The sequence below is a fragment of the Panicum virgatum genome, chromosome 6K (assembly GCF_016808335.1).
Source record: "Panicum virgatum strain AP13 chromosome 6K, P.virgatum_v5, whole genome shotgun sequence".
Taxonomy (NCBI): domain Eukaryota; kingdom Viridiplantae; phylum Streptophyta; class Magnoliopsida; order Poales; family Poaceae; genus Panicum; species Panicum virgatum.
This window is the reverse complement of record NC_053141.1, coordinates 8,046,554-8,060,354: the sequence shown is the minus strand read 5'-3', so window position 1 is coordinate 8,060,354 and position 13,801 is coordinate 8,046,554. Positions and strand designations below refer to the sequence as shown.

The window sequence follows — 13,801 nt, the reverse complement described above, 5'->3', positions numbered from 1 at the left end:
TTTGGTGCTGCAAATAAACAAGCTGCAGCTTTTCCGGTGCTGTATATTCCCTTTATTTGGTGATTACAAGGTAAAGCAAAGTCCTAGCGCATTCCTCGGGCACAGCATTGTCGTGTCCATCCCCACGACGCCGTACGCGAGAGCGTTCCCGTGGCCCAAGACCCGGGCAGAAGCGAGCTAATCTCGCCACGCCTAACAGTAGCATGCACGGCATCACACAGGTCGTGAGCTCGTGCCCCTTATCCAAACAGAATGGAAACAACTAGCTGGACACGCACTAACCAACACGTACAGGCTAAGGTTCTGGCTATAACAATTTCCCGAATCCTGGCTGTCTGAACCCAGCATGCAATCCATCCTTTGGTGGCGGCGAGCCGGCGGTGGCTAGACGCCTGGCACAGGAACGCGGAGGATGGGGCGGAGCAGGAGCCTGGATTTCCGGTGCGCGGTGAGGCCGAACGCCTCGGTCATGTCGAGCTCGGCGGCGCCGGGCACCTCCCAGTCGAAGTGGAAGAGGAGGCTGGCAAGCGCGAGCTCCATGTTGGCGAGCGCAAAGCCCATGCCAGGGCACATCCTCCGCCCGGACCCGAACGGCAGGAGCTCGAAGTCGGCGCCCTTGAAGTCCGCTGCGCTTCCGCCGCCGGCCTCGAACCGCTCCGGCCGGAACGCGTCGGGGTCCCCCGGCCAATACTGTTCGTCGCGGCCCAGCGCCCATGCGTTCACCATCACTGTGATGCCCTGCGGCACGTCGTAGCCCAGCACGCGGCAGGGTTCCTGGCACGCCTGCGGGATCAGGAACGGCAGCGGCGTGTGCAGCCGGAGCGTCTCCAGGATGACGAGGGGCAGGTACCGGAGCCCCGCCTCAGCGAGCTTGTCCTCCCGCACCGACCCGTGCGCTGCGAAGGCGTTCCGCACCTCCGCCGTCACCCGCTCCATGACCTTGGGGTTATGGACGAGCTCGGCCATGGCCCACTCCAGCGTCGGCGCTGTCGTCTCGCTGCCGCCAAAGATGTCCTGCAAGCAACACATGCAATTTTACAGAGAAGCCAATCAGCAGCCGTATAAAGCAGTCAGCTAATGAGTAAGGTTTTAAATTTTCGACTATAGCTTCCGCTATCTTCGACTACAGCTATTTGAGAGAAATATAATTTAGCTAATTTTTTCATGTACAATTTAACACTCTTAGTTGTTGCTATAGTCCACTATAACGGGATATAGACTGTTTCGGACATAGATAGGTCTAAATGTTTTAGCCAGCTATTTAAAACATTGCTAATGAGTTTAAGATTGCTTACAAGGATGGCGAGTTTGATGACGTCCATGTCGAGCGGGATCGGCAGGTCACCGTCCTGCTGTACCTTTAGCAGCACGTCGAGGAGGTCTTCAACCTCGCCGCCACCTCTGTTGCCCATCTTCTCCAGGTGCTCCTCGATGATGCCGTCGAGGATCCGAAACGTGGTGTCACGGATCTCCTCGCAGTGGCGCACGGCGCCGCTGAGCCGGCTGACGATCCGGGAGGACGGCCACAGGTCGGCCATGTTGAACCCGGCAGCGAGCACAATGATGCGGTCGAGCGCACGCAGGAAGACCTCGCGGTCTTTGAACCGGTCGCCCATCGCGGCGCGCATCGTGGTGTCCGTGATGAGCGCGGACAGCCGCTCGCGCATGTCCACGGCGCGAGACCCCGCCGCAGCGGCGGCGCACGCGCGCAGCATGGCGGCGGCCTCCTCCTCGCGGACGGCGCGGAAGGAGAGAACGCGGCGCGCGCTGAGGAGCTTGGTGGTGGTGATCCGGCGGAGCTGCCGCCAGTGTGCCCCGTAGGGCGCCATGATGATTCCCCGATCGCCGTTGGTGAGCGCGCGAAAGGTGGGGCTCAAAGGCCGCGTCGCGAACACCGTGTCGTGCGTCTTCATCACCTCTCGCGCCGCCTCCCGGGACGACACCACCAGCGTGGGCACCTCGCCGATCCGGAGCAGCATGAGCGGCCCATGGCGCCGCGCGAGGTCACGCATGGCGTGGTGCGGGAGCTTGCCGATCATGTGGTGCAGGCTGCCGATGATTGGCAGCTGCCATGGCCCGGGTGGCAGGCGCAGGCCGTGCCCGTTCGCCATGGCGGAGCGCCGGCAGCGCTTGCCCAGCATGATGACGAGCAGCGAGACGAGAGCTAATCCAAGGTAGAGGTAGCACTACCGGACTTCCAAACTTTGCCGAGTGTCCGTTACACTCGGCAAAGGACAGGTTCCACTCGGCAAAGTCTTTGCCGAGTGTAACACTCGGCAAAGGATCCCACGGCAATGTTGACTTTGCCGAGTGTCGGATTACGGGCACTCGGCAAAGCAGCTACGTGGCGCCACCCAGGGGCGGATACAGGAGGGGGGCTAGGGGGGCTTAAACCCCCCTAAGCTCCCCTAATTACACGTAAAACACTGTAGCAAGACCTCCAAATTACCATTAAATCTTCACACAAATCAACATTTCTATTGTTTCAGCCCCCCTTGCCTCCAATCTTGCATCCGCCACTGGCGCCACCCTAGTCCGACGCTTTGCCGAGTGTCCAACGGCAGGTACTCGGCACAGTTTGAATTTTTGCCGAGGGTCCGCGTCCGACACTCGGCAAAGTCCCCGCGCCATGTTGCCTCCACGTGTCCACTTTGCCGAGTGCTGGACTTTGGCACTCGGTAAAGTTCCCGCGACAGGGTGAGGCCACGTGTCTATTTTGCCGAGTGCTGGACTCTGGCACTCGGCAAATTTTCAAATCTTTGGCGAGTGCCTTTGCTTTAGCACTCGGCAAAGTATGCTGACCTGTGCAGGCCCCTTTGCCGAGTGTTTTGGATTAAACACTCGGCAAAGTGGTGAATTTTTCTTTTTTTGTTTCTTTTTTCTATGTTTTTCCATACAAATACAACAGAAATATATATAAATGCAGAGGTCATTACAGGCAGTTATAGTCCATCACATATAATTGACAATTACGAGAATGACATCGATACAAATAACACAGTCCATCACATATATCACAAGTCCAATACATAACACGAGTCCGATACATAACACAAGTCCATCACATAGAATATAGTCCGATACGTATAATAAGTCCAATACACTAGTACTATAAGACATTCACTGCTCAGGTCTCTGGGACCAAGATGGCCACTGGGCCGCCGGCGAGTTCTGGTCCGGAGGAGGGTCGTTCGATGCGTTCCACGACTGATTCTGCAAATAGGAACATATAAGTTGAAGAAGCATAACAAAAATATAATAATATCTACAAACAAAACATACTCACGGGAGTGTCAGAAGGTCCTGCAGGAAAGTAAGGCTGAACTGGTAAGGCGAATGGAGGAGGCGGCGTCGCATAGTTCATCGACGCGCCAAGTCCTTGCATCCAGGTGACCATACTCTGCAACATAACCGACTGCTCCTCCCTCAGCTTCCGCTCCTGCTCCAGCATGGCCTCGATCTCCATTCGGCACCTCCTCTCCTCCTCAAACTTTGCCTCCATCTCGGCCTACAAGATTTAAACCTCCATGTTACAATACGAAGCAAAATTTCATTTTAATCATAGAACGGCAACTAAATCTAAACTAACCTGTCTCTGGTGCACGCTAGCCACTGAAGTCTCAGGCTGTAGGCTTATGGGCGGGGTCGAGTCGGTGGTACTTGCCCTAAGCTGTGAGAGACTGGGCGTACTCGCCGTGTCGACCAAGCTGTTGGCGATCAAGTACCGCCCGTGCTTCTTCCCTTGTCCCGCCCTCATGATGGCTTCTCCGGAGAGTGGCGTGGTGGTCGGATCCCAAGTCTCCCCGTGGAGCGCCCTTCTCACCTCCGTGTATGCATTGATGCGCGCGTGGATGCTTGGGTTTGTGTAGGCCTCTGGTGGAGCCGCCGGGTTGTAGGCCACGTCCGACGTCGCCCTGCCCATGTGAGACATGGTGTACGCCGTGAAGTCGTTGCAAGACTGGCCTGGATGAGACTCCGACTGCCAAGAAGTCAACAAGATGATTAATAAGAATTAAAAATATAGCTTTAGAAAGAATGAAGAAATTAGTGAACTTACCCAAGTATTCTTGTACTCGCCGAGGCTAAGGCTCCCTTGATGATGTGCCGGACCCGGCATCATCAAGCGGCGCTCCCGGCATAAGGCGTGCTGGCGGGCCCAATCTTCGCTGATCCACTTGTCCACCATCATAGACCAGCACTCGGCCTTGTTTGCGCACCAGTTCGGAGGCACCTAAACGTAATGAAGTGCATGACATATTGTAATATCAAATACAAGATAAATGAGTAGATATGGCATTTATTTACCCTTAAGTACTGGTCTCGCGTGAGAAAGATGTCTCTTGCGGCTGGTTTCTTGACACTCATCTTCTCGAACTCGGCGCAGTACACAATGACAGCTTGGACACGCGCCTCGTAGTGCATATCCTTCACCAGCTTGTAGCAAGCCTGGTGAGCCCGCTCGTTCGCCCGGGCCTCATAGCCTTCCTCGCACCTGTAGAAATCCTGCATATATACCCACAAGATAATTACAATCATTATTCCAAAAATTGAAACATAATGTGATATTTCTAACAATTTAGTGCGAGGATGACTTACCCACAACTCCCCGACCACCCGCCTCGCTTTGGTGGTAAAGTTCCTTCCTTCGCGATCAGTAGCGTCCGGGCTGGCCATGTAGTGGTCCCACGTGTATGCCGGCTCCAGCACCCAGCATGCATCACGAGCCCGGGGAAGTGCAGCCGGCACAAAAGACCCAAGATACCATTGGGCTTCCGTTTGTGCTCACCAGGCTGCACAAAAAACCACCCCCTGCAAGAGTGTTTAAGGTAAAATTTTAGTTAGTATTGCAATTTTAAATATATGTAATGCATAATAAATAAGTACTAACATACTTACTTAGGCTCTAGTGGCCGAATCATCGGGCGTCTCGCTAGAGGTATCGGACGTCGCGGGAGTTGCGACGGTCCACGTAACCACACCACCCGCTCATCTTCTGCCGCCCCCTCCTCGGCCTCCTCCTCGTCCTCCTCCATGTGCCCCTCCACGTGCTCCTCCTCCTCCTCGCTCCCCTGGTCCTCCACCCTCTCCTCCTCCTCCTCCTCCTCGGCCTCTACAGGAGAAGGGGGTCCTCTCCCTCGTCCCCCTCCTCACCTTACCTCCTCCACCACTCCCACTACCTCCTCCTCCACCCCTCCCTCTCCGTCTCCCTTTCGCTCCCCCTCCTCCACCACCTTTGCGAACACTACGGCTCCCGGACCCCTCGGGTGCGTCGGACCCACTACCGCCTCCTCCACCACTGCCTCTGTACAAGGAGCTCAGCCAAGTCATCTTGTGACAGCCTGGCATCTTTGTTTAGTTACCTGAAATCAAAAGGAGTGAATGAATTAGTCAGGATAAACAATACTTGCAAATAAATGAAAATATAACTAGAAATTAACATAATATATATTAAATATTGCGAGTCCTACATGTTTTAGAAGTAGTCATCATAATTGGGATTAGCTGGATCGTAATCCTCATCATCACTATCAGCTATGTCAACATAACCAGCAGAATCCAAAGGAGGAATGTTGTCTTCACTGTCTCTGCCTAAACGTAGTCGCTCTAGTAATTGTAAGTCCTGAATATTTTGAACCTCATCTCCGTCTTCCTCGTCAACTTCCCTTTCATTGTCGACTTCCATTCCAATCTCGTCGGATAAGTCTATCTCGAAACTCCCTTGTAGCCCCTCTTCTTGAAAAAACTCTCTATCATTGTTGTAATCTTCATTGTTTGGGAGAGGTAGTTTGCCGTGTGGCGATACTTTATACACAACATCCCAACCCCGAAGACGGTAGTCGGTTTGGCACGGGTATGAGATATAATAAACTTGTATGGCTTGTTGAGCCACAATGTACACATCTTCGCCTTGTAACGTTGAATCCTGTCGAATTTCGACTAGGCCAACACTAGGGGTATGTCTTGTTAATGTTGGATCAAACCAATGGCATTTGAAAATGACTGGAGTGAGCCGTACAGAACCATGAAACTTGAGTTCGTATATTTTTTCAACTCTTCCATAATACTCGACTCCGTCTTGACCTGGCGTAAAAACGCCGGTATTAGTGGTTCTTCGATTGGGTCGACTCTGCTCGTATGTCATTGTGTGGAAGCGATATTCGTTCACGTCATAAACGTTAAACGACTTGTAGCTAAAACCATCGGCAACCTGTCTCAACTCGGCACTCATGGACGAATCAGTTTGGCCCTGCAAGCGTATGCAGGATAGTTTGTCATATAGTTTGAGGACAACGAAATGGAATAGAACTATGAATTCAAGACTACCTTCTGTTGAAACCAATAAATGAAATCGGGTTGTGAATTTCCCACGCCATTTTTAAGAAGACTCTCCATTTCCATCGGGGTTGGAGCCCTTGAGCGACGCCAAAATAGTCGTTGAAATTCCCTATATCAAAAATGACAAAGGGGGCTGGATGCTAAGAAGTGGAAACTTGTGAAACTGAAACTCGTGAATTGGGCACAATGTTGAGTACTTACACAATATACGGCTCCACCTCGGAAAGGTTGGTCAACACGTATAGCATGATACGGTGCCACTCTTCATGGTTCAAGGTCTTGTACCTCGCATCACTTGCACTTCCAAGTTGTCCTCGGAAGATGATGAGACTCGATTCATTATCGCCAGCATTGTAACGAGGGGGTGGATTATGTACGCTGGGAAGATTGTCACCATAGTATTTGGTTGTGAAGTTTGACACCTCCTCCAAAATATATGACTCGGCAATAGAAGCTTCAATTTTCCATTTATTTTTGCATTTCGTTCGAAGGACATTCTGACATCTCTCAATTGGATAGCACCAATGGTACTGCACAGGCCCCCCATCCGTGCCTCATACGGAAGATGTAGAAGCAAATGCTGCATCGGATTGAAGAAGGCGGGTGGAAAGATCTTCTCCAGCTTACATAGCAACACAGGGGCCACTTTTTCCATGTCCGAAATAACGACCCGAGATAACTCCTTAGCACACAGCTGGCGGAAGAAATTGCTCAACTCTGCCAACACTCGCCATATATTATCAGGGAGATAGCCTCGAACCATCATAGGAAGAAGCCGCTCAATCCATATGTGGTAGTCATGACTCTTCAGCCCGTTGATTCGCATCGTAGTCAAATTAACTCCCCTCCTCAGATTCACTGCATACCCATCTGGAAATTGTAACTTTTGGATCCACTCTAGTGCTTCCTTTTTTTGGGGCCTCGTTAGGATGAAATCCGCCGGAGTCTTCCTCCATTGTCTACCTGGTCTCGGAGTCTTCATTTCGTATCTTGGTCTATCGCACAACGTTGCCAGATCCACTTGAGCCTTGACGTTGTCCTTCGTCTTATCAGGAATGTCCATGAAAGTTCCAAAAAGAGCCTCGCCCCAATTCTTTTCAGTGTGCATGGCATCAATATTGTGTGGAAGGAGGAGATCATTAATATAGGGAAGCCTCCACAAGCCAGAGACCTGAGTCCAAGAATGTTCTTCGCCATATCCCACAAAACCACCTGCATCATTAACCTGGAGAGCATCTATCTGAGCATGAAGCACGGCACCCGTCAGCATCTGCGGTGCACATTCTGTAACTACGACACCTTTCGTGAAGTTCTTAATGTCCCTTCTAAATGGATGGTCAGCAGGAAGGAATTGTCGATGCTTGTCAAACGACGAATACTTGCCCTACTTTCTCAACCAAATGAACTGCAGAGTTGCCTTGCATGTTGGGCATGGGAACTTTCCATGAGTACACCACCCGCAGAAAATGCCATACGCTGGGAGGTCATGCAGAGAGTAGTGGTACCACACATACATTCTGAAGTTTGTCTTTGTCGCTCGGTCGTACGTCCACACCCCCTCCTCCCATGCTTTGATCAACTCATCGATTAGAGGCTCCATATAAACACTCATTTTATTCCCTGGGTGCTCAGGAATAATCAACGACACAAATATGGTTTGTCGTTGAAAGAGAACGCTGGGGGGGGGAGATTCAACGGAATAACAAACACGGGCCAACATGAGTACGATGCGGCCATCATACCATAAGGATTGAACCCATCGGTTGCCAGCGCAACACGTACATTACGAGCTTCTTTAGCTTTCTCATGATGAATCTCATCAAAATGAGTCCATGACTCACCGTCGGAGGGATGCACCATCTTATCTAGGTTGTATCGAACACCTTTTTTGTGCCATGTCATCTGTTTCGCGGTTTCCTCGGTCATATAGAGTCTTTGGATCCTTTGAATGAACGGAAGGTAACGTACGATTTTCACAGGAATCGTGAGCTGCCTCTTAGGCTGACCGTCGCCAGCATCCACCTCCAGGAATCTTGAGGCTTTGCATTTTGGACAGTAAGTTTCAGCCTCGTGCTCTTTCCTAAATAAAATGCACCCATTAGGACAAGAATGTATCTGCTCATATGGCATCTTCAGTGCACTAAGGATTTTCGTCGCCTGATACATTGTCTTGGGCAGAATGTGATCTTCCAGAAGCATGCTCCCAAAAACGGTCAACATACTATCAAAGGCGTCTCGGCTCAGGCCAAACTGGGACTTTAAGGCCATAAGGCGTCCAATGCCGTCCAGCTGAGAAACCTTTGTTTGGCCGTGAAGAGGTTTCTGTGCCGCCTCCAACATCTCGTAAAACGCCTTTGTGCTTGCCTCTGGCTCCTCCTCCTGCGGTCCTTCACCGAAATGTGCCTCCTCATAGTCGTCTAACATGTCCTCAATCCCACCAGCAGCATCACATTCATCGATGCGTTGCCTCACGACCTTGTCCCTCATACGATGGGCTTCACCGTGAAAGATCCACCGGGTATAATCTGGCGTAAATCCATAATTGACAAGATGTTCGCCCATGACCTTCTTTGTCTTTCGTTTCTGGTTTCCACAACTCTTGCAGGGACACCACATGAATCTCGACCCTTCAGCTTGCGCCCATGCCCCTTCCAAGAACTCGTTAGTCTTCTCAATCCATTCATTGGTCATGCTAGCTCGAGTTACTCGGCCGGTGTACATCCACTCACGGTCATCCATCTTCCAAGATATCAGCGACTACTATCAAATTTAAATGCATGTAAAAGTTCGGCTTAGACTCTAGTAGGTAAAGATAGGTCCTAATCCCACCCGACCATACGTAGATGAGGTCAGTTTACATGATCCCCTCCAATCCGAGATAGAATTTCGGCAGCACCTCCCCGCTGTTCTCGAGATACACGTCCCGGAAGGGAGATTGTGTATCCGGAGAACAATGGAGAGATGTTGCCCAGATTCTGTCTCGGATGGGAGCGGACCATGGAAACTAACCCCATCTACGCATCATCGGGCTGTCCAAATAACATGGACAATTCGAAACAGATACGGCCATAGATATGTATAAATCTACATATTTCGAACCATATCTGTTTCGAACGGGAGACGCCTAACCGGGTTACGTGAACTACGAACAGAATACGAAAACAAACTCTTGTACACGTGCTCACCTACGGGCTCCACGGTCTGTGCTGCTCGACGACGGCTTGCGGCCAAGTGAACGAGTCGACGACCTGGTATTTAGAAAAAAAAAAGATCTGATTATAATTTTTCCATTTTCTTGTTGGATCTGGAAATGCTAGCTTGATGAAAATAAAGGAAAAGGTGTTGCACACTTGCACATATCCACTGCAGAGAGTCATCACTTATATGCTTTTTCTATAATAACATAATAAATAAATATTTGTTGCAGTTGCAAAATCACCATAGTTTTTAGAAGTATCACGTGAAATATCACCAATCTGTTTTGCTTACGTGTGGGGCATTGCCTCATACTGTTTCTTGAAAGCCAAATAAACAACAAGCCAACAATGATGCTTTATGGTTTACTATTCATCACGAAATTCCTTGCACTATGCAACAATTTGTTGCCATCGAATTGTTTCAAAGTCGAACCAATCATCGTTTCTAAATACGATGTGTATAGTATAGATGATCTGCTGTAACCACCGGTGGAGCCACATGTCGGCCAACCTGGGCCACGGCCCCTCCTTCATTTGTGCTTACTCAAAAGTTCTAGCAATCTATTGCTATGCTATTTTACACCAAACGATGACGCATTCATACAAGAAGTCGGCATTGCATGACTAGACGTGCAGTGTGTTGATCATGCAAGTGCAGCGCCTTTTAGTCAAATGCAGGGACAACCTCTGTCATTGACAGCTGCTGCAAATGACTCCTATTGCACGTTCAGTTCTCAAATCCAAATGATTCTATATACAAGGTGTTATATTATTAGGAGGAAAATATTTCATATAACACATGACATAAATCAAGTTCAATCAGTAGTTTAACTGGTTCAGAAAAGCAGCACAATGAGAGTATGTCCATGTAGGTATTAAGAGCGCATAAGGCGACCACGGTAAGCAAGAATAAGAAACCACGCTGCCACCGTATATGGATTTTGAATAGTATGTCGAGATGCCATGACAATTTGGCCCCTGCTATGCTCGGTTCCTAGCTCCGCCACTGGCTGTAACAGCACTTGACCACGAGCTTCTTCAGTTGGGTGGAGTACCTGATCGTCGATGGGCGGCCGGTCGAGAAGGGGTGCTCATGCGCCGGCCATGGCGAGCGTCGGCGCAGGCTGCGTGGACCGGGGCCGCCGGCGTGGAGCGTCGAGGGGGATGGTTATGCGCCAGCCATGGTGAGCGGCAGCGCAGGCTGCATGGAGCGGGCGGGCGGAGGCGTGGAGGTGGCGGGCAGCCGGACGGCGGGCGGCGGCGCGGGCGGACGGGTGGCGGCGACGCGGGCTGAAGGGCGATGGCGGCCGGGGGCACGGGCGGACGGGCGGCGGCAGTGCGGGCGGCAGCGGCGCGAGCGGACGGCCGATGGCGGCGGGGGGCGCGCGGGGACAGGCGGCGGCAGCGCGGGCGGACAGGCGGCGGCGGCGCAGGCAGGCGGGCGACGGTGGACGAGTGTGTGTTCGTGTGCGGTGTGTGAGTCAGGGAAGCGCCGTTTTGGATAAGTCTTTGAGGATTTGCCGAGTGCCGGATCAGGTTTGCCAGAGTGCCCGAGATCCGGCACTCGGCAAAGCCATTTTCAAAAAAAAGGCAAACAAATTATTTGCTGAGTGCTGGCTCAGAGGGCACTCGGCAAAACCATCCTTTGCCGAGTGCCAGGTAAGGGGGCACACGGCAAAGAACTTTTTTTAAATCATTTTTTGACACCCTCTCTTTCTCGTTTCAGCATAGTTTCAAAATTTGCTGCAACATAGTTTGGAAATATCTTGTCAAATTTACTCCACAATGCATATTCCAAAAAATACCAAAATTAACCATTATTTCATGTAGTTTTAGCTCAAGTTCCATTTATATAAGTGCAGAAAAAATAATAATTATCAAACGAATTCAAAAAAATTGATGAAAATACAATTAATTCATAAAATATATAAAATACATTAAGAAATACACCAAATTTGAACATGGAGTACCACATGTTGTATGTATTGGGTACAAAAAATTTTGAGGTCTACAATGGAAAAAATTTAAATATTTGCCGAGTGCCAGCGAAATGCACTCGGCAAAACAAACTTTGCCGAGTGCCTGCAAAAAACACTCGGTGAAGATTCGGGTTTGCTGAGTGCCTGACGACCGGCACTCGGCAAACAATAACGGCCGTCAGCCGGTTTGACGGCTGGCGCACGCGGCGGCCACGTGCGCAAATGTTGCCGAGTGCCTGCCCCGCGGAACTTGGCAAAGGTATTTTATGCCGAGTGTTGGACTTTTGCCGAGTGCTGGAACTCGGCAAAAATGGAATGTACCGTGTGCGGAATATTTGCCGAGTGCCTGGGGCTCGGCACTCGGCAAAGAACCGAGCACTCGGCATATATGCCGTTTCCGGTAGTGTAGTGGTGGTGGTCTTCCATTGGAGTTGCTCCCAATGCAAGCTCCCCTGGTGTGGCTTTTTGCTAGCTTAGTGAGCTGCTTGCACCTTAAGTAGCATGGCAGTGAGTGTTCTGTGTTCCTCCGTAACCTACACGGTGACAGTAAGGGTGAGGCTAAATTATTGGTGATTGATTGCCAGGTGCACCCAGCAGTCCAGCACGTGCTACCTATCCTGGGTCAAACAATGTGTACTCCCTGCGTGTTGATTGGCTCGAGATGATGGTCGGCAATATTTCTACAGAAAAAAAATATTTTCTTGACTCTATCACAACGTAATGGGCCATGACTCTAGTGGCCTCAGCTTAACAAGACCCTTAATTTTTTTTAGCTCAAAATTTTATAAGATTAGAGCTTTTTTGTTAGTTTTAAAGCTCAAATGGAGCTCTCTTTGCCTCTAGCTGGATCTAGATCTCTATGCTGTGGATTTTCTATTTGAGCCACTGTTTGCCTCAAACATTTGGATGAAGTTGTGCTATTTTAGTATGAGAACAAGATTATATAATAATTTGAATTTGATCTATAATTTTTTTCCTTATTTCTAAGTAAATAATTTACTAAATTTATGGAAGAGAGATAAGAAGATTTATTTTTTTCTATCTTTACACACATGCATGATTGATTTTTTTTTCTGAGATTTATGGTACAATAATATGTTGAGTTTTGATTTTTTTTTACACACATGCTCTGGCAGAGCGCCGGCGCTTAGCGAGCATGATGAGGAGCAGCGCGACGAGAGCTAATCCAAGGTAGAGGTAGTGCTGGTCTTCCACTGGAGTTGCTCCCAATGTAAGCTCCCGGTGTGGCTTTGCTAGCTTAGTGAGCTGCTGCTTGTAATTTAAATAAATAGCATTGCAGTTGTTCCAACCTGCGTGGAGTAGCAGCCACCGTGTTGATTGGCTAGTGGTTGCCTTGGGTCAAGCTGTGTACTTGTTGCGTGTTGATTGGCTCGGACCGGGACTATTACATGCGACAAGTCAACCATCAACAAGCAATAGCCGCCACCGTGTTGATTGGCTAGTGGTCGCCTTGGGTCAAGCGATGTGTGCTTGCTGCGTGTTGATTGCCTCGAGGTTATCGTGGACTGCACGCCGGAGAGCATGGCGCGCGCACATGGGCGGCGCACTGGCATGGCATGATGCTGCTGCCGGAGCCGATGCCAGGAGCGAGGAGGATCGGCGCCTCCTCAAAGTGCTGGGCCGATCTTCCAGCAAATTCTGAAAGGGAGGTGCTCGCGATGTTCGAGGCCTCCTTACATATATTGGTCGGCGATGGGAAGGAGAGCGCGCTCTTTTGGTGAGATAGGTGGCTAAATGGGGACACGATTCAAGTGTTAGCACCTGACCTGTTTCATGCAATACCATCTGATGAAATCAGATCACATAATAATGGTATCTAAAGTTTTATGAGAACAAAGAAAAGTTTTGGGTTTCAAGTAAAGGTCAAGATATGGCAAATCGCAAGTATGCAAAGTTCAAAAATGGGAAACACTTTTCACGCAAAGTTCAAAGAAGAAGATTATTATGACCTCTAGTTTTGATAAAAATAATCTCAGTGAAGACCTATTCGCTCTAGGAATGGAAATTCACTGGAATAAAAGAAAAAGGGTATTTGGACTATTGCAGAGAGCATACTTAGAAAAGGGCTCTAAAGAAATATAGCATGCATGCGAGTAAGCCTACGCTTGTTCTATTGTCAAGGGTAGTAGTTTTGAATTTTTTAGCATTCCAGGAACCAATATGAGATCAGTTGAAAGAAAAGGGTTCCATGTGCTTTGGAAAAAATCTACCCTGACATAAAGTATCCGGGATATTTTGGCAGAAGTCCAGTCCAGCAATAGATCACTG

The 13,801-nt window shown here is 49.7% G+C and overlaps 1 protein-coding gene across 1 annotated transcript; it reads right to left on the bottom strand.

The window, feature by feature from the left end:
- LOC120711556 (zealexin A1 synthase-like) lies at window positions 1-12,037 on the bottom strand. The gene is made up of 3 exons (XM_039997112.1): window positions 11,922-12,037; window positions 1,296-2,184; window positions 1-1,014 (listed from the first exon to the last, which is right to left on the bottom strand). Exons 1-3 carry the CDS (start codon window positions 11,936-11,938, stop codon window positions 385-387), a joined length of 1,536 nt encoding a protein of 511 aa, XP_039853046.1. The 5' UTR covers window positions 11,939-12,037; the 3' UTR covers window positions 1-384.
- Between the last annotated feature and the right edge of the window lie 1,764 nt (window positions 12,038-13,801).

Bases quoted from the DNA above. Each gene is read 5' to 3' on its own strand.
- LOC120711556 (XM_039997112.1), bottom strand. The intron at 1,015-1,295 runs GTAAGCAATCTT...TGTTGCTTGCAG, and splicing joins TCATCAAACTCGCCATCCTT to GACATCTTTGGCGGCAGCGA.